The sequence below is a fragment of the Pseudopodoces humilis genome, chromosome 16, assembly GCF_049639895.1.
Source record: "Pseudopodoces humilis isolate 2021_Gansu_Grassland_sample_001 chromosome 16, ASM4963989v1, whole genome shotgun sequence".
Lineage (NCBI taxonomy): Eukaryota > Metazoa > Chordata > Aves > Passeriformes > Paridae > Pseudopodoces > Pseudopodoces humilis.
The window spans coordinates 11862168-11888015 of record NC_142215.1 but is presented as its reverse complement, the minus strand read 5'-3'; the positions used below and the strand labels follow the sequence as shown (position 1 = coordinate 11888015).

Genomic DNA, 25848 nt, shown 5'->3' with positions numbered 1-25848 from the left:
ATTTTGAAACATCAAAACATTGAATCAAGTTTTTTTGGTTTTTTTTCATTACTTACCTTCAGGACTGATGCCTGGAAGCAACTGAGTTAAAGGTTTGTGTGGCTCAGTCATATCGTTTCTAATGTAAACTGGAATTACATTGAGAAGCTCCTGACGGTCCTCCTCATGTACAACAGGAATTGATTCTAGAATCAACTGCATCTGTTCAAGTTCATGTGCACCTGAGCACCAAAAGAAAAGACAAGCTGCCATTTTGACTTTAAACATTTCTGATCCCTGCATATGAAAGGCATGTCAAAATTTTGTGCTCTAAGCAGCTATTTCCAGTAAAAGATTATAATCTCCTGTAACAGAGGAAAGGCTGAAGTTCTGAATTTAAATGATAATAAATCTGAAGAGCTCTTAATAAATGCCGTGGTGTATGAAGAATTACAGAGCTGCTATTCACAGATAAAGAGACCTAACCTTAACCTTTCATAAGGGTGTTTTCACCATGGATGAGGCATTCTACAGCAATACCCTTTTCATTATACTCTATATACTGCAATCCTCCCCTTTCTACCTAATAAATGCAGTATTTGACCTCACTTTGAATTTTAAGTTCCTTATTAATAAGAACAGTAGTAGTTTAGCTCAGAAAGACATTTTGCAGGCCACAACCATTTGTATTGTTATTCTACTCTGAAATCCTGCATTAACTGTCAAGTGCAAGTCAAAAATCACCTTTTGGTTACACAGTGATACTCTTGAAAAAAATACTGTATTATGATTGTAATTATAATACTCTTTTAACACCACCTGAAGTTTCCCAGGATAAGAACAATAAGGGCCTATACAGCAGGTCAATTTTGAATAATGAACAGCATCTATATTCAGTACTGGAGTACCCAGAAATGTAACTTGCCAACTTCAGCTTGTTGTCCAGCTCCAAGAAGGATGTAGGATCCTAGAGATTCAACTAACAGATGAAATTATATAGGATTATTTGCACACCAGTGTTTCCCTCCTTCACCAAGCAGCTCTGGGCAATCACAAGCAATACTGATGGTATGTGACAGTAACCTCCACACTCTCAGTTCACTTCAGTGCCTGCACAGCACAGCAGTCTGCACTGGACATCCCACCACACACCTGCCAGGTGACTTCAAAAGCTGAGGCAAAGTCACTGCAGAAAATCTGACAGAGTTCCCCACACTAATCAGTACTGCCTCGTGTTAACTTCTTTACTGGACTGAGAGAGCTGTTTTGTTCTAATTCAGACTACAACAAATTACTTAATATGATCTATCAGATGTTGTATTGCTTGCAATTTGCTGGAAAACAGATTTTACTGTGTAATTAGTACCATCCTAAAAATTAATCAGCTTTCTGTCCCCTATCAATGAAATAACCATTGCAAAATATTGATTTAGAACAAAGAAGTAGAGAAGTTGTTTGGAAAAGCTACTGAATTCCTCTGCCTCAACTTCTCTACCCTCACTTGTTCCAGGTATTCTGCAGTATTAATCTGCATTCTTCCTTTCCATTCTCATCAGCTTTCTGAACAGCAGGATTCCTAAGGGATGGTTCAGAAGTACACAGGAAATTGCAATTAACCAAATCAATCCCTCCAAACAACTCTGCAAAGAACTTTATTCAGAGCCCCAGGGCAGAATAACTATCATATCTCCAACCATCTTCCTTTTCCAAATGCATGACATCAAAAAATCCACTTTTCTTTAGATTTGGAAACTGTGGCAGTGCTAAACTTTCAGAGGGGCACATCTATACTTAAAATATTTTTCTAAGTATCTACTCAATCCAATTAAGGCATATAAACAAGACTACAAACTTAGGATTTTGGTGACTAAGACCAAGTTTTTTAACAGAATTCTCTCTGCACAGCTATTGGGCCAATAAAAAATTGTGACAAATACCAATGCTACTCAAAGGAAAAAAAGCCAAAATGCTGGCAGTTGTGATCAATCTATGCTGAAGGATGAAATCTGCAGACTTTCTCCCATTAATTGCCAGCAGAAGTTCCTGATGCAATGGGAACCTAATAAATCTCATATCAGCCAAGCATGTAGATAGTACTCTGGGGACATTACCCCAGTAGTTAGTAACTCAAAGAGTGAAAAACTCACTGCATGTTATAAGAGAAGCCTCTGCACGTATTAATTGCTGATTTATACCAAATAATGCCTTCAAGTGACAGTTCTCTATTAACTACTATATGGGAAGAAGCTCTCAATTCCATTGCCCTTTCATGCAAAGCTAAGAATGACCACAGAGGTGTGCTTGCAGCCCACACGTGTCTAGAGGAACATGAACTTTGAAATGCAAGCTTAGGTCTCAGAGGTTTTATCTGTATTACTCCTGTAATTCAGGCCAACAGGAGCAAATCCAAGAGTGAGCCTGAATAAGACAGCTGCTGCTGAGGCCCCAGGGTGCACAAAAATAAGCATTTCAGAGGTATTTCAGCAGTTTACTCATCTGCTCCCATGGACCGAGTGCATGTCAGCAGGTGGTGATCTCCTATAGCGCAACCAACAGTTGCACTTTATCTAAAATGCTCTAGTTTGTGCTCTGAGCCAGGTCAGCAACATAGTACAGAACAGCCATCAAGAGACTGGCTCCAAAAATTTGCTCCTGATCCTAACCAAAGCTCTAATATAGATGCACTCAATGAGACCAGAGCATTGCTTCCTATCTCACCTGAAACAGTTGAAGGTTTGCTTGCTGTAGTGCAATTTTACACCTTTAAATCTATGCCCCTGGGGCTTCGTAATTTAAAATATAGAGAAGCAATTAGGTTTACTACATTAAAAAAAAAAATTAATCTTTATGCATATGATGCTCAGGGTATTCATAATCTTCAAATACTCCCTGGATATACCAATTCACACATGTATCAGAACACTTCTTAGACAACCAATAAATTTAGCTTAACATAATTACAGACAGATTTACTGTGTATGACTTCCACATTAAACTGTGATATTTATCTAAATACACACCAATACAAGTAATGAAATTGAAATGTCTTCTGCTTTATAGATATATTAATTTACAGTGCATAGAAGTGCGTAATAATATAGCATATCCTGATAGTCAATGACTAGTTATGTTAGCCACGAGAACCAATCCTTCCTGAGGAAGATCATTAAGCACAGAATATGAATATGCACACTAATTTTATTCTACCCACCTGCAAAGAGGGTTTTCCCAGTCAGCATTTCAGCAAAGATGCAACCTGCAGCCCACATGTCAATGGCTTTAGTGTAGTTATTAGGAGAAAGCAAAAGCCGGGGCGATCTGTACCATTTAGTAACCAATCCTTCAGAAAGATGGCCCTAATGAAATTAATTAAAAAAATTGATTAGATTTTTATGACTTATGTTTTTTTAAAATCTCTTATTTTTTAATGCACTACTAACAAGATTTTTTTAGTCTCAAGGTCCCAGGGATTATATTGTGTGTATTCTACTAAACCTCCTTTCTACCTTTACAAATATCTTTGTGAGTGAACAGCAGCAATATAGAAATATGATACTATTAGTAAAATGAGATACTGCAGCAAAACTTTCTCATTCCCAGATGCCAAATAAATGCAGAGATGATACTGAACTCTCTTGTGAAGCATCTAGACCAGGAGGACAGTATCTCTAAACCAATCCCCCAAAGTAGCCACATTTGCACTATGAATGCACTACTTATAATCTTATCTAAGGCTTCTATAATGTAAATGTAACTAAGTGTTGCTCTTAATCTTGGGTTCTGTGTTCACTGTTAAAACCTTTGCTTTTCTGAACCCATTTAGTAAAAAAAAAAAATTTAAAAATTAAAAAAAAAAAAAATGAAGCTTGCTGTAGTCCTATCTGAGTCAAACCATGCTAAGGAGGCCTTCCTGTGATAAAAGGGAGAAAGATGCTATTTTAAGAAGGCACAGTTGTCAATATATCACTTAGATATTCCCACTCTCTGCATACCTTGTGGGAATAATGAGGATCCATGATTCGTGCAAGACCGAAGTCACCAATCTTCAGCACCAAGTCTTCAGTATTAATGAAAAGATTAGCTGGTTTGAGATCTCTATGCAGAACATTTGCAGAGTGAATATACTTGAGCCCACGTAGCAGCTGGTACATGAAAAGTCTGGCATGATCTTCCAGTAAAGGGCCTTGCTCTAGCAAATTAGCCAGATCTGTCTCCATGTATTCCTGGACAATGTAAACACAGTTCAATTCTGTCAGGGAGCCCACATCATCTGTTAACTGGCTTCCACTGGGACCAAGAATTTCAAATACTTTGACAATGTTATCGTGGTCAAGTCTTCTAATAATTTTGATCTCACGTAGAGCATGTTTAACACTCTGGGGATCTGTAAGGACAATTTTCTTGACAGCTACTCTTTTGTCACAGTCATTATCGACAGCAGAAAAAACTAAGCCGTTTCCACCACAGCCCAGTGGTTTTAAGTCCATATACCGAGAGCCCAGATCAAAACCATGAATGTTCATGAGACTTTCAAATTTTTCTGCCATTTTAAAATTCTTTACGTTTTTCCTCAAACTACTAAGCTTCTGTAAACACACGGAGACACTTCCACTGGTATCTGAAGGAAAGGTCTTAGAGAAAGGGAGAAGAAACACTTGGCTTTGACTGCAAGATGGTTTCTTGACACTCTCATTTCATTATGAGCCAGCCAGGCCTGTTGTGTCCCCTTGAATTTAGAGCCCGTAAGCTCTAGAACTCAAACCGAGCATAAGATAGAAAGATTGCAGCATTCATAGTTCAAGAAAGGTGCAGCATTTCTGCAGACATTAAAGAAAATACTCACAAGAAACTCAAACGGAATGAAATGACATACTATGCACTCAGCTCTACTGTGCTAATCTGGTTAACATTTAACAAAAATGTGAATAAATATGCACATAATAGGCTTCTATTAACATCCTCCTCCTCACAGTGCAGATACATTCAGTGTTGGACTGGTCCTGAGCAGCGTCATTCTATGGTGCTGGTAAGCACTATCTTTTTTTTTCCTTCTTCCTCCTTTTTCTCTTCTTTGTTTACAGTCTAGTTAAATGGGAAACTGGCAGCTCTTGATTTACAAAAGATGCCTTCTGTTAATGATCAGGTGGCTCCAGCTCACCACAATCACAGTCAAAGCTACCATCCATTTTACTCCGTGGCAACCTGAAAAGCAGAGAAAAATACATCAGTACCCCAGCACATACAAAAGCCTTCCTCCTCCCCCAACTCATTATGTTGTCCTAAATGTACAACTTATTTACTGTCCAGTTACAAACCATCAAAAAACCTAAACTAATTAGAACTTATATGTACTTTTCACATTTGTGGAGAAAAGCAATAATGACCAACCACCACTTCTGAAATATATATAGTGAACATTTTTGATGTAATCTATTGGATTTATGGTACACAACAAAAAAAATCCTCCTGAGTTTTAATAAAGAGACTAACAAAACAAACTTGGTAATTCTCCAGTAGAGCTGTTAAGAGACAAGCCAGAAGCAACAGTATCCGTAGCATCTGTCAGCAAATTTTGGAACAATTCTTTTCATTAAACTTTTATTTGAAGACAAAATCAGGTTTTATTATTTCACCATAATAAGAGGTAACTAGGTACTGGTCACACAAAAAGGGTAAGGCTTGTACACTCCCCGTATTTACTGAATATACAGCGCACACCCAATGCCACTTATAAAGCTTTAATCCTTGTGATTTTGGATAAAGTTTACCAACATCTCAAATAAAAACTCTGCCTCTACAGACTCATTGTTACAGGAATCACAGGGGTAATTCATCAGACAAATATTACTACTTTATCAATTATTTCTACACTTATCCAACCTTACATAGAAAAACTAGTAGCAAATACATTTTACAGAGTAACTGATATGTTCTACAGCCATTTCCCCTAACATATGGGCTCTTTCAGACCATGTAAAAAAAATCATTTATTTTTTAATAGTGTAGTGAATTTACCTCCTATTTATGAAAAACTGAACTGGCAATTTTCTCAGTAAGTTCCTGTCAGCAACAGCAGAATGCAGTCATAAAGACAACATGGTGCATTTCTGTACAACATCCTCACTTCTTTTGAAAGTTCAAAAATGCCACAAAGGGAAGAGTCACAAGTGTATGCTACACAGTGTGGTAAGCCTTGGGCAATTCCACTACAAGTCACTTGAATGTTCTTCCCCAACATGTATAGGTCACATCAAACCACTAAGTGCTTCCTGCTCAATATTAGATTAACACATTTCAGCTCTTCACTCAGCTCTCTACCTAAATGTAAAGGTCTCCACACTATGCCAACATTTCAGAATTAATGATATGAATGTTTTCCTTTAAAACAGTGCTAGCCTTTCAGTGAGACAACTGGGAGCAAGCAAAACAAGTCTCTTCAGTCCTAACAGAACAGCAAGAGCAGCTGACAAGTTATTAACATATTTTAAATAATGGCCTCAATTCACTAAAGTAATCAGAATTGTAAAGAGAAGAAGGGGAAAAGAAAGGAAAGGCACACTGGCAGTGAGAAATAAGACTGTTTCAACACATTTAAATATTACCCTTCCTTTGGCTCAAGCCTGACTGTCAAGACACAGCCCCAATGCCCTGGGCTTGCTCACTCCCTCCTGCCACACATCACCTGCCCCCAGGAATGCGGACAGAACACAGGGAAGAACGAAATACATGCTTTCCTCTGCTCAGTTTTTATTCTTAAATAAAGATGACCAAATGCGTTTCTGAACTGAAAAGCATTGAGCTGCCCTCTACTGATGTGGTATATCCTGCCACAAGGGTGATCTTCAGAGTTTTTTCTACTCAGCACATAGAACTTAAGATTGCTTTAAGATTCCTTTCTTTGTGGATTGGCAAGAGTCCTAATTTTAAACTGTGTTTTACAAGGGTTATCATAACCTCAGTACAAACAAAATGAGTTAACACTACTACTTTTCCCCAAACTATCTTGAACTTTTACCAATATTAAGACAGAGTGAGGACCCCTTTTAAAATACCCATAAATTTTCTTAAAGAACGAAAGTAAAATTTATCCCAAAGAGGACACCATCAGTGACTACCCAACTGTGTTCACAATTATAAAACCCAGATGTCTAACCTCTTGATTTTTAGCGTTTTTAAACCTGAAACTATTTTCTCACTCACATGTACTACTTTCAGGTTCACTCATTCTGAGCTGCCGCCTGAACAACAGTTTAAATCACCCCGTTCACCTTTTATTCCAACACCCCCCTAGTTGTTACGGAAATTAATTTTTGTACCAGTACTTCAAATTTCACATTAACTCGAGGTCCAAGGTCTCTGTTCACTTACCCTGCATTAAGCTGTATTTTACATTCTTTGGACCATCTACAACCACTTGTATTCTGCCTCATAATTAGGCTTATTGTTTCACACTGCTGATGTCTTCAACATGCAGCAATACTGAAACTGTTTGCACCAGCTGCATGACACATCTGGAACCTCTCTTTTAGCTAGTTCCATTAAACAGCCCAGGAACAGATTCAAACCGACGCCCATCAGCAGCAAAGATTACGATCTACCACCTCTTTGCCAGAACTCAGATCTTACCCCCTACTACCATGAGTGAATGCAGCAATGAAAGGACTGCTTCAGGGAGAAAGGGAACTATGGCTCACTTGGCTTCCTGAAGTAGGAAATTTTTCATTCTATATCTCTGAAATGATACATTTTTAATCATCAGTTTACATCTATCCTTTGACAAGGTGTCCACTAATTAGTGTTTTCAGAGAGCATGCTATGATCTCCACAATCAGACTGATTTAGCTAAGAAAACAAATGCTGACAACATAAGCAACTAACCCTGAAGGTGCAGCCTTCATTTGATCTGATCCTGCTCCAAACTTCCTATCTGTGAACAAATTACTTAAGTCCATGTTCTAGCCACTTGAAATGTAAAACGGACTACTGTGTAAAAAAGGAGGGTTTATCATCCCAATTCATGCTAACACAGGCACTGACATTTTCATCTAGGCTGTTACAGTGCCACGACTACCAGGTTTTTTTAAATTATATTTTTACTCCTTCACACAAAGTTTAAAGAGGGAAACACAAAGATACCCGCTTCTTAAGTGGTTTATGACTATGGTTTTAAAATGGGTCAGTTCTTGGGAGAGGGTAACAGAAGTGACCCACAGAAGGGCTTTAAAATCATCCCTAGCGATGATCATCACACTTGACCGGCTTCAGGCATTGCGCAAGCAGCCCCTTCAAACCACGCTCAACTCCAGCACGTGGATTTATCACAGTTTTCAGGAAACAGGATGTACACCAAAACAGTCAGGTATGAGATGTTTACTTTGTCAGAAATACAAATAAGACCGAAAGATACCATTAATTTGATTATGCTGACCATATAATGATCAAATTATTACTCACAGGAGAAAGACCAAGAATGACTAATGACATTATACAACCTGCTAAGTACTATCCCTTCGACTAAAAAAATACGGGGCACAGAAGAACTTTTTTTTTAGATCAGCCACGTTGCAGTCAGTAGGCAGAGTGAGTCATCGTCCAACTCACGAAACTGCTGCTTTCTAAAGCCTCCTACTTGCTCCCCACACTGTTTAGGGAACTCGGTGCTGGCAGCAAGCAAATGTTACTATTAGTTTATAAATCTTCTGAAGGATCTGTAGGAACACACAAGAACCCGGTGTACTTTTTTTGTATCGTGTTTAAAAACGGTTTGGCTCTTTCTTTAGATAATAATAATCATGAAAAGTCTCTGGAAGAAGCCCACCATCAGCTAACCACAGCCTTCTGCATCTCTGCAGACCTGCTACCATCTGCTGTTCCACTGAACAGGTAACCAGTCAAGAGTGAATTCGAGATAACAACCACACAAACAAGGACTGAGCTTGAGCAAAGGGCTGAAAGTTCCCATTTTAGCTTTAGAGCACACGTTTTCTGAACGCAATTGCCAAACCAAAACGCACCTCTATTTTAAGTCACAGCTTCCCGGAATTTGTAACTGGTTTATAAACACATAATGCTGCGACGACGTTATTTTTGTATACACACATATATGTATATACAAAGCTTGCTGGCAACAGCACTGGCCATACGACAACACGCAGACCGCGGTTTCTTTTTCCACAACACAATTAACAGCCATTGTCAGGCTGATCCCAAACGGCACTGAATTAGCCAGAAAAAGAGACACATCCTACAGACACCAAGCGAGAGCATCCTGCCTGCCTAGACAAGGGTACCTGTACCCCAGATCTCCAAACTCGGGCAGTCTCTCTTCAAGCCATTTCCGTCGGGTGTTTCAAGCTACTTATTAAGAGCATGAAGTCACTTTTCCCACAAAAGGTTCCCGGAGCCTGCGGGCGCCCGGGAGCAGGAGCGAGCGGTACCTGTGCCCTATCTGCCGGCTCGCAGAACTGCGCTGAATGCAGCAGCAAAACTTCCGCAGGCGGTGGAGGCCGGGCCCCCCCGGCAAAGGACATCCTTCCTCCCGCCGCCCCCGGGCCGAGCAGCATCACCCGCCTGCGCCGCTGCTCCGGCCGCCCGGGCCGAGGGACCCGCTCCGCCGTGCCGGGGGGCCAGCCCGGGCCCGGGCCCCGCCGCGGAGCAGCCCTACCTTCAAACGCCCTTCAGGCCGCGCCCGCCGCCCCCCCCACAGGCGGCCCCGGGCCCCGCGCCGCACTCGCCGGCAGCGCCCCCCGCGCGCCCGCCCCCGCCCGCCCGGCCAGCGCCCGCTCGCCCCCCTCGGCCCCGCGGCCGCCGCAGTGCGGAGGGGCCGGGCCGGGCCGGACCGGACCAGACCGGACCCGGGCCCGGGCGGAGGGAGCCGGGCTGAACGGAACGGGCCGGGGGCGCCGCCGCCGCCGGGCGGGATGGAGGGAACAAAGCGCCTTTGTGCGGCGGGGCCGGGCCCGCGCGTGCGGCGGCCGAGGCCCCCCGCGCCCCCCGCCCCCGCACTCACGGGCCCTCCCAGGCTCATCGGGGGTGCGCTGCTCACACGGCCGAGCCCCGCGGCCCCGCCACCGGCCCTCGCCCGGCGCCCGCCCGCCTCGCCGCAGTTGCCGCTGCCGCAGCCGCCGCCATGTAACCCGGCGCGGAGGGCAGGGAGGGGCGGCGCGGCGGCGGCTCCGCCCGCCGGGGGCGGCCCCGGGCGCCCCTCGGGGACGGGGGCGGGACGGGAGCAGCGCCCGGTGGCGGTGCGGGATACGGTCCGGGGGGCTGCCGAGCTTGTCCCCGGCAAAGAGAGAAACGACATCCGCTCGCTCACCTCCCGCCGCGCCCGTCGGCCTGAGACACGGCGCTCCCGCCGTGCCCAGCTGGCCCGAGGGGTTGAGCGCTCTCGAAGCACGGTTGAGTGGAGCACGGCACGGAGAGGCGGCGGGCGGAGCGGTGGGCACCGAAGGGAGCGCGGACGCGGCTCTGCCCGCCCCGGTGGCGCCTGCGGCAGCCGAGCGGGAGGCCCAGCGGGGCCCCCCCGAACCAGCGCTGTCCCGGGGCTGGCGGTGTGCGGGGCTCCGGCAGCGACAGGCGGGGGAGAGCCCGGGTGCGCCCCGTTCAACTGGCCCGTCACGGAACGTTCCTCACGGCACAGAAACAAAAACAGTTGGAAGGCAACTGCGGCGGAGGCAGTTCCTTTCTCCGAAGGTGACACTTCGGCTCACATGTTCCGCAGTCTTCGTGTCATGGCGGATCTGAGTTTTCTCCCCACAAGTGTCTACAAACCTTTGCCATTGCTGTCACCTCTAGATACCACAAAGGATTTCTCGCTTCCTATAGCATCGCCCTTAACAGTGTCACTAAGAGTCTGCCTTTCCCCAAAACCGCAACTAATATAGCAAAATAAAGAAAAATAATGAAAACTTTACATTTTTCCCCCTGAGACTTGTATACAGCAGTCTTTAGTAAGGAGAGGGAAGCACGAGGACACCAAGCCTCCAGGTATCAGAAGAGCCTTCTGCTTCTACTAACCCAGTTTCGGTACGACTGTCAAGGCAGGGTGCAGTTTTCCTACTGCAGTCCCTGATATGCCTTTTCAGTGCAGGATGACTCAAAAAAAGATAAAACAATTAATACTCAATTTTCCTGGTTAAACAGAGATTATTTATAGCTAATACTAGGACAGAAGTTATATGAAATAGGGCTCTATTGCTCTGCTGTCATTTGGATAGAAATATCAAGTTCACCCTTGCACCTTTAGATCATGTAACTTTATCTTTTTTTTTTTTTTAATAAACAAGTAATATATCAACATCCAGAGATCTCTCTACTAAGCTTTTCTGAAGTTTTTAAAATAACTTCTAAACTCTCTTCAATTATGCAGCAAATAGCTTCTGTTTCAATTAGTGAGATGCACTGCTAGCTCTGATATTGACCCCACTACCAGGAGAGGTGACCTGGGCCTTTGGCAGTGCAGCAGTGTGCTAGCAGCACACATCCAGAAGTCAGTAACCAAACAGACACTTTATATTACAACGCTTGCTAATTGACACACAGCTCACCATGCTGCCAACAGTACAGAAAAGTCAGTAACAAAGCTGCAGTTCTTCTGCCCACCCAGCAAAACGGAGTTGGAAGATTACAGCTCTGCTGCTCCAGAAGGCCTGTATTTAAATACACTCCATATAGAAAAATCTGCAGGAGTGCATATTTGGAAGAGGTGATGTTAGGACGACAGCCAGAGCCAAGCCACAGAGGAGTTTTTACTTGAATTAAAGGAAGAGATTTGGGGCTTAAAAAAAAAGGCAGGAGCAGCAGTGGGAGCAGCAGTGGTTGTATGTCTAAATCCAGAGCTATTTAGTTAATTAAAGAACCCCTCCATCCATACAAAGTATTTTCATTATAAGAAACAAAAGAGCAAGCTGATCCTCAGATTCTAGAGTGCTGAAGTAAGAAAAATTTCATATTACATCCTTGAAACAGCACCTGGAGAGCCCATAATCTGTGTCCATTTGGGACTGCTTGCCAATATCCCCAGTGTCAATTCAGTCAGCTGGAGAAGTTGCACATCCATGGAGTTTGCTCTGCAGCAGCCTAAACTGTTTGCAAAGTAGTTCAACAAACACAGAGGAGGTTTGCAGTAAGTAGCAAGCTTCCTCACTTGCGTAGCACACGCTCACTCATTAATCTCCCGTAGCCCAGAAGTGCCACCAGTTTCTGGGTTCTTAATTCATAAGTCATGAATTGCATTCTTTTTTTTCCCCTCCAAATTCTTTTCTCCCATTCCAACAGTGTAGTTTGTGGTAGGATTTAGTGAATGGGATCCTTCAATCTAGAAGAAAATCTTGCAACAAGGAAGAGCATGGTGCAGGAATGTTAGTTGCCTTCAGCCTCACTATTTATAGAATTACAATACACATGAGAGTTGCTCAGAATTGTGTGTGACATGGCAATTTATAATTATATAATCCAGCAAATTGCTAGTCTGTTTTCAGATTTTTAATATCCTATTGATTAGGCTATAAATTACGGTGACAATTTTTTTCCACATTTTCCACAAGAATGCAATTTCACAGCATGTAGATGATATGCTAGATGATGACAACCCATTCTAAAACACCGGCAGATATTAGCTGTCAGTGAAATGCAGAACAAGAAGAGAACTGGATTTCAAAGGTCATAAAGACCAGCAATTAAAAAATAATTAGAACTGCAGCAATGATTCATTTATTATATCCAAGTTCAAAAAGATCAAACAGTAAATTCCAGTGTAATATTTCAGTCCTGTGTGTGAATTGTTACTTGTGGCATAAAAGGGAACGAAGTATTTTTTAAGTGTCCACACCCATTATGATTGGCAAGGGAAGAAAGATTTGGAGACGGTTTGAAAAGGTTGCCCAAGGTAACTTGGCAGCTCCAGGCTTTTGTCTCAGTTTCACTGCTTGATTTACACGTCCTCCCAGAAGAAGGGAAATGTAGCCTAGGATACATTTTTAAGGACTGACCATATTTTTTACTAAAGTCTAAGGTGAATTTTGCATGTGAATAGGGATGAGTTTAAAGGAACAAATCTACTTATTAAAAGGGGATGGGGAGAGGTTCAAGAAACAATCGGTTTCTGTGGCCTCCTTGGCTTATTCCTGCTTATCTGTGCTCTGAGCCCTGAAATACAATTTAGTTTTCCCGGCACAGATCCCAAGAGTTTTTAATAGTTTGGATCTCCTTTAACTGCTGCCTCCTCCAATCAGCCTAGTTCTCTGTGTGTGTTAAGCAAAACCTTTACAGATCACTTGCTCTTCCAGCTTAGTTTCATAGTGCTGTCGTTCAGCACAAACAGGCCAGATAAATTTGAGTTTCACTGGCAGCCCAATAGCTCACATGGCTTCATTTCCTGGGCACCTTCATTTCCTGGAAGTGTCAGACACTATCTTGCCATAATGGACTCAGGGTTTTTTTTATTTGTTCTTTCTAACACAAATGCATTTTTCTGTCAAGCACTCACTCTCTGGATTAGCAGACTTTAAAATTTTCCCTATAAATCTTAAAATATAATTCCAATCAGCTTTATTACCAGATAACCACACAGAAGTTGCCATCTTAGAAACTTTTAACAAATGTTTGTGCCAAGATCCCTTTTTAGTTAAAGTTTACTTGGTGGTAGGCAGAGCTGCCTGGGCACAGACAGCATGCACAGACAACAACCTCATTTGGGCTGACTTGGATGGACCTGACTTTGCTAGAGCAAGATTTGTACCATGTACATTCTGATCAGCAGAGAAAACTACGATGAGGACTTGGAATGAAGGAAAAAACCATACCCCAAGATCTGTATTCCTCTCTGAAACAGGAAATAGAAATATAGAAATATAGAAATATAGAAATATAGAAATATAGAAATAGAAAACAGAAATAGGAAATAGAAAATAGACAAACTGGAAAAGAACAGACCATTAACAGAGACCAATTCAAACCAGAGGCAGCAAAGTACAAAGGGCAAATGGAAGTGGAAGAAGAAAGTCACAGAAGATGTTCAACTTTGAGGCTAGAAATAAATGGGTTACGTGACATACTTTGGAAATTCTGTAGGACAAAAAGTCATTAAACACTTAGAACAAGTCATTCTTCCCCCTTGGTAGATCATCAGTGATCTAGGACACATTTGGTACAGGAGGCTGCATGCAGGCCCCCTGCTTAAAATCACACAGGGAATTCCAGGGGACAGAGCAGGAGTTGGCAAAGCCATGTCAATACAGAGAGAACAGGAAAGCTTAGAAAACTTGCCTTGTAGCTGGGTCATCACTGGAAGCATTAGCTCTCTGTGTGTAAGGCTGGAGCTCTCCCAGGTTCTCAGCCTTTCCTCATTTCCTCATTAGTTTATCTTGCACAGAGACAGCTTGCACAGAATAGCAAACATGCTGCAAAATTTACTGAGGTAAGCAATTAAGGCCGTACGTGTGTTAGTTTAATTTTTTAAAGGATGACTAGTGAGAACATTTTCACACTTGGGTGCTCCAAGTGACCCAAGCTCCTTCTGACTTCCCAGCTTGGGACATTGGTGGTGTGCTGGAGTCAGGCTGTAGATCCAATCAGTGGATGAATCTACAGCTGAGAAATACTCTACAGGAGGATAAGGCAAAGCGTGGGATGAAGTGTAAACAAGAAGCACCAAATGTTTTTGTCCCAACACTTCAGGTGCAAGAAAATTCAGTGTGTGAAGGTTCTTCCCCATTCAGACCTTCAGGAAGGCACCATTCTCATCCTCACCTCCAAAACCTCAAGTGCAGTGGTTAGGAGAACACATCTGCCAACTGAAGTGGCACCAGAGCACAATTTTCTGAGGCTCTGTCCTGGTTATTGCATCAGCTGAAGTGCTGCTAGGGTTGAAAGGCAGCAGATATTATTTAAATATCTTTAATACCTTGACTACACTAAGGTGGAAAAATACCCTGGAAGCAGGACTGGGTGCTCTCAGCAAAAAATACATTTGATTTTGGATCCCTACTGGAAAATATGTCAGCTCTTGGGTAAGTTATGAAGGCCTGATGTTGGATTTCTATAGAACAGTTCTGTGTTTTTGTAGAACTATTGCATTTAATTGCAGAAATATACATATTGCTATGCAGAACTGTTCTTCTTCATTCTTACAGCACTGTAAACCTTCCTACGTGTAGCATTTTGATTCCTATTGCATTACAGAGATAAAGCCTCTGGTGTGATTGTAAATACAGCTGGTGCTGCAGAGTTTGTCATTTACAGAGAACAAAAAATTGGACTAACATTCACTAACATTTTCATCCACACCAGAATCCTCTTAAAATACATTTACAGGGGGCAAAGCTCAATACAAATACGTGGGTATTGTGAAAAGAGGATGAAACAGGCTGCCTTGGGAGGCACTTTAAGAAACTGTGTGCCTTTGTGACTGCTCATCCTCAAATTCCATTTGCTCCACACACAGTGGTCCCCAGCGTGCCCCAGCTCACGGCTGCAGCTGTTTCACAGGCAAAGCAGCATATTGGATGGCTAAAGATAAAGGGCCATGGGTGCCAGCAGGTCAGGGCAGGCCTGCAGGAGGCCGATAGGAGTTCTGCTGCTCGGGGTGTGTTTTGGCTGGGGCCAACACCCTTTTTCAGGGTTCCCAAAATAGCACTTATCAAAAGCAGCAGGTTGACTGGAAGCACACTGCTTCACGTAATGACTGCAACTGTCCCTGCCAGACTCCTACCCCAGTCAGTCTCCTGAAGCTAAAGAGATGGTAAATCTAAGAAATATGAAAAAGTAGGGACTTTTTATAGAACATCTACCATCAAATTACATGGCGAATACTCAGCTTTGCAAAAGCTACCTTGACAACAACTTTTGTTGTATTGTCAGACAGCAAAGCCCAAAGTTTTCATTTCACTAACAAATACATTTTGGAAACACCTCCTCTCCTTTAGTGATCTATAACTTTTTCTCAGCACATCTTGCACCATCTATTTCTAAAGATTTCCACTAAAAACATATGGGACTATTCCCCACATTCCCCAACACCATTTATGTCTTGGCCTTCATTAAGATTTTCAATGTTGTTTCAGATTTTCTCAGCTGTTTTGAGACACTTGCTGGGAGGGATTACATTTCCAAAGTATTTGTTTTCTCATGAAAACTGAGTTTTGCTTGTGTGCCAGAATCAGCAGACATACTATAAATAGCTTTGGGTAGCTGACAGGAAATGATGCAAGATCTCAGGCCACTCTACAGAAGACAACTGTTTGAAGTGCCGAGGAAAGAAGGACTTGCACCATTGACTACTGCACATGGGGAAAAATTTATGCACAGAAGCATCATCTACTACAAAGTGTATTAGGCTTATGAAACACAAGACCTCTTATTACAACTCAAGCAAAAAGTATTTGCTTGCAATTATACTACAATGAGAAACAAGAAAATTAATTTTTCCTTTGAAGAGGAAAAACTGACCAGAATTGTCTAAACTTGCTTTGCCTTTTACTCTTGGGGAGAAAAGACACTCTCCTTAAATGCTACAAATGCCAACACACACACTGGAAATTCTCCAGGCTCTGACTGGTGCCAAACATTGGGATCATCTTCCTACCTTGGCATTTCCCACCAGCTTCAGCAAAGTCTCTTCCAAGTCAAAGTGCTTTAAATGGGCTCCAGTAGCAGATGCCTAAAGGCTAAGCTGTGTCTATCCATCTTATCTAAAGAACTCCCAGTTACTCCTTGCAGCAGTAATACAGAATGGAACATTAACTCCTGGTCTCATTTTGTTTCTATCAGCTCCCATGAGGATAAAGCACAATAATTTAACCCCCAATAAATGTTTTATTTGGAATAGGAGCAAACTCTCAGTATTCTTAAGTTTATGACAAAACTTTGAACAGCTGTAACCTTAACATGGTGACTCCAACCTTCACCTCCAGTACCAAGCTGGCTCCTTTCCCTAACAGCAGGAAGCTCCTCCCTGCCACACTTTGGCACCCTGGCTGACTGGAGAACATGCTACACATGGAGGGCTACTAAATTAGTGAGAAACACATAGTGTACCTGCCCAGCAGGTTGTTTTTTCAGTCAGTCAGTCTAGAGAGGGATGCATTTTACATTCCCACGTTGCAGGTGAGCATCCCACAAAGCAGGTGTGGACTGGCCTCCCTTCTGCACTGGAAGAGTGTCAGCATCAGGCACACAGCTCATCTCACACCATCATAACCCCACAGTGCTTTCTTCCCCAGAGACAGCATCAGCAGGCTTGCCTGGGACTTCTGCTGAGGTTTTACTTCAAGAGACAATGGCATATTTGATCCCTCTCATGACTGTAGCTCAGAGGCATCCCACTTTCAGGAGTGGATGGTTTCTATGCAGGATTTTTGAGTTATCTGTTCTTCTGACAGACAGAAGAGCCTAGAAGCACTTCTACCTAGGAAAGGAATAAATAATACATGACACATTTTTTGTACTGAGTAACTCATTTTACCCATGATCTACACTTCTGTATGTCTGAAGAACAAATTATTTTCTTTTTTTTTTTTTTTTTTCAGTAGAGACATAAAATCCAACTGAATCTTTGTTATTTTGGAAATGTAAGATTTATTACCTCTCTTACAGGTACAACAGTGCTGAAACTGGGTCATCCCAAACTTTTTCTAGCTAAGGCATAGACAAATGAAATGCATCTGTCCATGTACACGCTGCAAGACAGAAAAACAAATCCACTTGTGAGTGGATACTAACACATACACATACAGTGTGTGCAGGAGGAGAGCGGGAGAGAAGGTGGGCAAGGCTGTCAGCCTTTGCAGAGCTCAATGAGAGCTCCAGTGCCAGCTGGTGCAACTGTCCTTCATGACTTTAATTCTTCTCAGAAATACCTCCACTGGACACCCCAGTGCTGGGGAAGCACTGAGAAGCAGTCTTCAGAAAGTTATCTCATAGAGGTAAACATTTCATTGAAGGGTTACACCTAGAGGTTCTTTCATTATATAAATAGCAAGATTTACCCTGCAAGTGAACTGGAATTAAGAAAGATAAAGAAGTAGAGAAATCTGCTAATAAGTGCATCAGCATTCTCTTATCTCCAGCATATATTTAAACAGTTTTCAACTGCAAATTTCAACAGTCAAAAACTGTTAAATGAAAATGTAAGAGATACCCCATGGCCCTAAAGTTATATTCTTTGAAAAGAAAAATATATTCCTCCCTCATTCTTTGTGTCTTATGAAACACAAGAGAACTGTTTAAGCCTCAATTAAAATAAAACCAATTCCTGATAAAATTATTTTAGTAAACACAAAAAGTTGCTAACCATTATCTCATATTTCTTCTTATTGTTTAATCAGGACACTCCCAAAACAAAAGCAATCAAGATGACTCAAAGAAGATGAGTTCCAACCTTTGCACCAGCTGTGATTGCAATCCTCGGTTCTCATGATTGCTGCAATTCTGCAGACTCCGACACGATGATAGAGTTCACGTGTGCTCCGTGACCTACTCCAGCACTGCCCTGGGTGACAGCAAGAGCTGCTCCATGGTTCCTGTGTGTAATCTGATGTGCCCAGCTCACAAAACAGCTGACAGACCTTCTTGTGCCCCCTTGCACCCACAATGGCAGAGGTCGGGTACACAAACCCTTTCACTCGTGTTCAGCAGTGCAGTGACAAGGCCAGGCTGCAGTTCTTACTTGGCCACCAAAGCAATCAAGGGCCAGCTTAGCCATCACACAAGACTGAGCAAACTCTTCCTGTGTCTTGAAATGGTGGCCCAGGGGTGTAAGACATCAGCTTACAAACCTCTCCTCTTTTTCTTGCTGTTAACTTTTCCAGGACAGCCTGTCTATCCTTGATTTCTGTGTTGGGAAAGGTATATCCCCCAAAATCAGGGATACAGAAACTCAGCCCTTGCCTTCAGAGTTAAACCATACTGCCAGGGCTGCATTAGGGATCATATCACCACTGCCCAAGCCATCCTGCTCCAGGGGCAGCTCCAAAGAGGACTCAGCACTCCCAAGCCTGTCTGTCAGAGATGCTTGACAAAGACTTCACAAAACAGCACAGTATTTGTCAAAACCAAGGTGGTGATTTCCCCCTCAAGCCAACCAAAGTTTGAAGATGCCAGCTGTTTATTTTCTCCTGACAGACTACCCAAGCTGGTATTTCCACAACTGCATGGACTATCTAGATACTTCCTCGAAGCACAGAGTAAAGTGAGATTGTTATGGTTTGTGATAATATCCCTATTTCAATAATGAAGGCAACTCATTTGCTTGTAGTAAAATTGCTTCAAGGACGACATGTACAATTTGCGATCAAAGTACTGCCCTGTACCCCATGTTCATCATCCCAGGTCCAAAGATGTTTATTAGTAAACAATAGCAATGTAATCATTGCTAGGCAGCAGGGAGTCAGAGGCAGGGCCCGAGCAGGCTGCTGGCAGCTAAGAAACAGCAACAAAGAACCTGTGGGGACTGCTGAAATCAAGGGAAGCAGCAGGGCAGTAATGGAAGCTTTTGAACCTTTTCATACAGAGGAACAAGAAGATTTGTCTTTCTGATTGCTGAAATGTTTCAGGTAGCAGGAGAACATGAGAATATAGGCCTTCATGACAGCTAGTAAACTTCTCTGACCTTGGAAGGGAGCTCCATGTGGCATGACAATCACAGTAATCAGAACAAGCTCTATCTGCTCTGATACAGCTTTAGTGCAGGAGCAGATATTCCCTTTTCTCCTCACAAGTGCCCAGTGCTCTCCTTCATTCATTGCACATTCAGTGCTCACCCGATTACCAGCAACTGGATACCGAGAAAAACCAAAATCAGTGTACTGCCTTATGAGCTGTTCATCACGTATTGCCCCAGTAGGAGGACAGAACCATCAGCGTTTAAGGGCTCTGCAAATAACCATTAAATTAATTTCTACAATCTGAAAGAATGTCAGAATGTTATCATTCCCACTCTTCTGAACTGAGTCACAAAAGAACAAGGTCAATGTAGCCCTTAATAGCAGATTTAAGATTACTAAAATTTGCAAGGGTTTTGTACTTTATTTCACAATTCAACTTTCCAACACACTTTTCAAAGTCCTTGGTCCTGGCACCAAGTACAGATCCCCAAAGCTCTGAATTCTGAGTTTACAAGTTATTCTAGGCTTTGTCCAGGCAGTTCTTTGTCCATGCCCAGCATCAGAAGCCCCCGAGTACCTGAGCTTGTACACCCTGAGTCTGCACACCCTCTGTGCCAGTCTCTCCACTCCCTCTCAGAGCCCATCTAGTTTCTCCAAGTCTCTTCCCATTTCCTGGTTTCTATTTTCTTTTCTCCTGTTCAGTTCAAATCTCATTTTTACAAGCTTTCTCTCCAAACCTATTTCTGAAAAGTTCCCTACCTATTTCGTCCTTTTTTCTTCCACATGAGTCAGGTAGCTCCTGGAGCCAACAGGAACCACTGAAAGCAATACATGGGAGGAACAGTCCACTTAAATTCAATTAAGGTGCCCAATCCCAACATAGCCTGTAGAAGCCTGTGGATGCAGTCACAGGAAAATTTCTGTTCAGGAGTTGTGTGGGCTGGAGCACACCCAGGACTCACAGCATGGGAATTAATCTGCTAACAGATCTCTCAGTCTGTAAAACCTGAGGTCTGCAGTTTGTGAACACCAAGAAAGATAAAACATGCATTTTTGATTCCGGATTTCAAGAATGCCCTCCTCTTCTGAAACAGGCAAGAGTCTTTTAAAAGCCTTTTTTGTTGTTGTTTGCTTGTTTTTAGGTAGGGCAAAATCAGTGGTCTCCTTTGTTCCAGTTCTTGTAAAATAAACGAAACGTTCCAGCAAAGTTCAGATTTGGAAATCTACCTGGCACAAAAATGTTTCCATCTGAAGAACTAGCTGTCAGCAAAGTCATGGTCTACCAAAAGAACCTTTCCCAAGCCACCAAGAGGCTGCAAGTGCCAAAGTGCTGTGGCACTGCTCTGCTGTGCAAGGAACAGGCACACTCACATGGTCTCCCCCAGCAGAAGGTGCACAAAAAGCTAACAGGGGCCGCCTCACCTCTCCTGGGCACCTCCTCCTCGTGTTCTTCGTGTTCTATCTGTCAAGGATGGTGGTGGTGAAAGTCTTGCTGCACAGGAACGCATTAAGGAGGAAAAGAAGTGGCTCTGTCAGTGCCCACCCCATGGGTGGGTGACAGGTTGGGGGAGCACAGGTTGCCAGGGAGTGAGGGGCACCTACTGCTGTGATGCAGAGGATTTTTCTCATTCAAGCTTCTCTTCCCCTTCACACACCTATTTTGGGAAAAGTCCCTCAGCAAAGCAGAAGGCTGTAAGAAATTTCCCATTCTCCAGGACAAAGATTTTTTTCCTGTTCTTTTGCTCCAACGTGTGGCCACACAGCCCCTCTCACCTGCCAAAGCCTGCTGCTCGCCTGGTGTCCTGCTGCAGACCCCACACTCCTCCTTGCACCTCTGCTGCAGGGCTGTGGGACAGCCAGTACCAGGGCAGGCAGGGGACAGAGTAACGGGGAGACACAGCCATTAGGGGAATGCAACACTGAAGGAGAGGAGAGGCTAAGTGTTTAAATAATCTCCATCACCACCTTCTCTGTAATCTCAGGTTGTGGCTGATTGGAGCCAAAGAGAGATGGACAGAAACTACATGTGACTGTTTGCAGGGGATGAGGAGAAAGTCAGCAATAGCCCGGCTTTCTGATGGTTACAGAGGCTGTAATTTCATTTTCTTTCCATTGTATCCTATATGAAAAGCATTCCAAGCCGTGCCGCACCCCCTAAATCCTATTAAATAAAACTAGACCTCATTAAGCTGTTTTCCAGTGTGTCAAATTCAGGTTTTGTGGCTCTGTTTGACACTTTTCCATTGACTCCCAACTGAGCAGAGGCAGCCAGGTCACTGAGCACCAGGAGAGCAGGACTCCTCACCCAGGTGCCTTGCCTGGGTTCAATGTGCTTCTGGGAGCCTGCCTCTCCATCCTCAGCAGAGTGTGTCCCACCGCTGTGTCACTCAGCAGCAGGCAGGTGTGAGCAGGAGAGCTCGAGGAGAGCCAGCTCCTGCCACAGCTCCTGCTGCAGGGGTTAATGCTGCAGCACATCCGTGAGGCCACCACTGCCACACCACTGTCACCTGCGGGACCCCCGACTGGCTCACCTGCAGAGCAACACAGATGCCTGGAGCCCTCCAGCATCACACTGCCTGCCGTGGCAGGGAGAATACAGCAAATACTTCCCCAAACCCACCCTTGTGATATTTAAAACAAGCTTTGATCTGTGGTGCTGCTGGTGAAATATACCTGAGAATCTATCTGAAGTATACAGAAAATAACCTGAGTCCCCAGTCTACCTTCAGTTGTATTTTTCTTGAAGCTCTGAGGCTCCTCTCCCTCTGCAGAGCAAACACAGCATTTGCAGGAATAAAGCTGCACTTATGTAAGTTTCTGAGAATGCCAAGTTGAAAGTCTGACAGAAGAAAAACTTCTGGTAAAAACCTATTTTTTGTCTTTTCAAGAGATCTAATCTATCTTCTGTGCATTCCTGACCTTCAGAAAGCATTTTCATCTCACACGTTAAGTATAACAATCCTCTTAACAGGGAACATTTTGTTAGAGCTTTAAATTGGGTTACGTAAATTATTTGTAGTTCTGACAGCAGGTTTCTCTTCCGTCCACGAGGACAGTTGTTATGAGCTTGCTACAAGGTTCATTTGCAATCACTGCAGATAATCATCTGAAGGGACTGTTTGGAAGGAGATTTTATCTGGGGCATATGCTACAAGTTTGTCAAGGGTTCTTATAAAAGCAGCATTTTTGCCAAATAATTTGCAGTACAGTAACATGCTTGAGAATTAAGACATCTCTGATGAGGATGGTAAGCTGAGTGAACAAAAGCTTTTCTATCTTTAACAAACTTTAGGAGGTACAAAACAAAAAGGGAAAAAACCCAACAATATATTTGTGTACAGGTGGTACTGAGCATGTCTCAATCCATGGTTTTACTTTTGTTGACTGCAGTAGGAATTTCAAACAGTCAGGATGAGCCTCTCTTTTCACACTAGGTACTTGTTCAGAAAAAAACAATAGAAAAAATATTGAGAAATTACAGCACTTCTTTTAGCATTATATTAGAGCAGTCAGTGACTTGCAAACACAGTTTGCTGTCTTTTCATTCTTTCTTCTCCCCAGCCCCTAGACAGGCACAGATTTAGACACTGGTTTTGAATGGGAAGAGTTCTCTGGCAGCAGAGCCCTCCTGCCTCCCTTTCTCTTATCCCTGGTAAGGCTGATTGGGGAAAAAAGTTTCTATTGATTTCATCATAGGTGGGAAAAGAAATGCATAGTTTATAAATTTGGATTGATATTTAGGTTTCCTGTTATATCTATGAGCTCTTAACGCCTCCCCTCCACAATAAAGCAATAAAACAATATTTTGTTAAAATTGAAAGTATTTTGCTTGGCTTTAAGAACAACTATTTACTAAAACAAAATTTTAAAATGAAAACTTTCAAATGAAAATATAGACATTTATTTTTTAAGTCTTTATAAGAGCATTTCAGATTTTTTTTCCCCCTAAGCAACAAGAAGAAAAGGTTTCATCCCATGCTAAATACAAGCCAATCCAGTAAACCTGATTTCTACACTCCTTCTGGCATTACATTCTCCACAACAGTGGTGCAAAAACCAACAAACTCTTCTGCAACATCAGAGTACTCCAAGGAGTGACATTTTCAAGTAGGAGAAAACCTGTGGGTCTGTAAACCACACACACACATGCACAAACAGAAGAGCCAGGCAAAAGGTGCTCAGCAGAGAAGACCTTTACCCACAAAACTTAACATCTACTAGCATTTCCAAATCTGCCCAAGAATGCTTTACCTTGCTGTTTCCTATTGTATTGAGCTAATTGATGGTGTTTTATTTTTCCCTCTCCTTCTTTATTCAATGCCAAACATTTATTTTCAGCAGTCTATACAGAGTTGTCTCGTGGTTTTATTAGCAGTCTTTCTTAAAATACTCTATCTGCAGAGAATGCAATGCTGTAGGGCTTCTAGGGACAACGTTAGTACTTCTAGGGGCAATGTTAGCTATTCCTATGAATTATCTAGAGACACTAGCTGATTAATATGAAACTATTTTAATTCTATTAAAGACAATCTATTATTATTTTGGCAATTCTCAAATAGAAGGAGGTGTTTCTAAGTGTTAGTTAGAAAGATTAATCTTTTCACTTCTTTCTCTCTAAACAAACAGATCCCATGGGAGAATACACACAGACATTTAACTTACCATTACTGCAGCTATCTTTTGAATTCCTCAGTATCATTAATATTTAAGCAAAAAGAACAGAACAAGCAATTATCCTAATGATACCACACCAGAACTAACAAAGTAGTTTTTAAAAGGTCATCCAGAAGAAGTGAGAAGGTCAACCAGAAAACACGAGGCAGGAATAGCTGTGCTCCGATGAGGAGGGGAAGGTTATGTTGCTGTGATATGAGTAGTGCACAGCTGTTACTCTAGTAATAATTCATCATATTAATATTTAAATGAGAGGAGGAGGAGAAGGGCACGAGATTGTGTGTGACTCAATGGTCCCTCCCTGTCCTCAAGCAGAAAAATAGGCCACCAATACAGAAAGAGCATTAGGAGCTGCAGAGTGGGAAGGTTTGTTTTCATCACCTCATGAGTAAAAGTGGGCAAACTAGTCCCTGAAGAAGTCTAGAAATTATTTTGCTTTTGACTAGCAAGTCAAATTCTGTTTCTAGCCTCAGAAGCAGCCACTGCCTAATTAACAAATGGATCCAGCAATCAGTGCTCCAGGCCTGTGCATGGTGTTTCTTGGATTTCAGTGTATTTCTAGCAAGCCTCTACACTTCCTCCAAAGAGCTGCCTGCAGGAGTCTCACCTGGCAGTCCCTCACAGGGAATTGCTGAGTTGCTGCTGTACTTTGCCAGTTATCTAAAGACACATTTATAAAAGCATTTCTTTATGGGGGCTAGCTTCCCTCCAGGCTTGCTGCGTTGCCTGGGCCCATCGGGGCCTCTGGAAGGGCAGGTCAGGGGACCTGAGGAGGAGCAGGAGTGTCTGGGGGTGTTGTGGGGAGCAGGGAGCCTGGGGGAGCTGCTGGAGGGTAGAGCAGCAACACCCAGCAACAGCAGGCTCAGCTCGAGGTGGAGGGCTGGAGGAAACAGCTGATGCAGGCATAACCCAGACAGATGTGGGTGGCATCCCTGGCAGGAGAGGCAGCCTGGCTATGCTTGGTTGCATATAGGGTTGCACAACTTTATCCAACAATTCAATATAAACACACCTCTCACATGCTGGGTTTTGGGAGGTTGGGATTTTCTATTGAATTTTGTACTTTTGAATACTGTAACATTTAGCAGAAGCGTTACTGTGAAAGCCCTGGCTGAGCATCGCCTGGTTGGCTGTGTAACTCTAAAAAGGTAATAAGCAACCATTTCACCAGAAACAGACATGGACTTCAGAAATGGCCATGAGGCTAAATAACAAATAGTTTGTAGCAGAACAAATCCACAGAAAAGCATTTGGTTTAGTGCTTGGCATGAAAATATAAGTATTTTCTAAGTAATTTTCTAAGTACTAAGTAATACAAAGTACTTTAGGAGATGCCAAACTCATGCTGTAACATCAGTTCTCAGCACACTAAGGTAAATTCTTCATCAAAAATTTTCTGTTTTCCTGTTCAAGCAAAGATATTCCTACCTCCTTTCATTTTGTTAGCCTAATCCTTCATGAACAAGTTTGCAAACAACCTGAGTTAACATTGATATGATTTTTAGCTGTTACAAAGGTTTTATTTTCTGTATCCTGTACAAAATGTTATTAATACACTGCAGAGAACACCACTCATCAGATCTTTTCCAAATCC

At 42.8% G+C, this 25848-nt stretch overlaps 1 protein-coding gene across 4 annotated transcripts in view; it reads right to left on the bottom strand.

Moving 5' to 3' along the window:
• Positions 1 to 25848, bottom strand: part of MAPK6 (mitogen-activated protein kinase 6) — a 69416-nt gene that overhangs the window by 3766 nt on the left and 39802 nt on the right. For 2 of the 4 annotated variants that reach the window (XM_014251157.2, XM_014251158.2), the window contains 3 exons: positions 3972 to 5181; positions 3191 to 3335; positions 57 to 221 (listed from right to left, as the gene is read on the bottom strand). In XM_014251157.2, the coding sequence (XP_014106632.1) occupies positions 57 to 221; positions 3191 to 3335; positions 3972 to 4526 (865 nt within the window). In that variant the 5' untranslated portion in view covers positions 4527 to 5181. Of the gene's footprint in view, positions 1 to 56; positions 222 to 3190; positions 3336 to 3971; positions 5182 to 9988; positions 10122 to 24242; positions 24432 to 25848 lie in introns of those variants that run through there. The other 2 variants (XM_005521487.2, XM_005521488.3) reach the window with 2 other exon arrangements.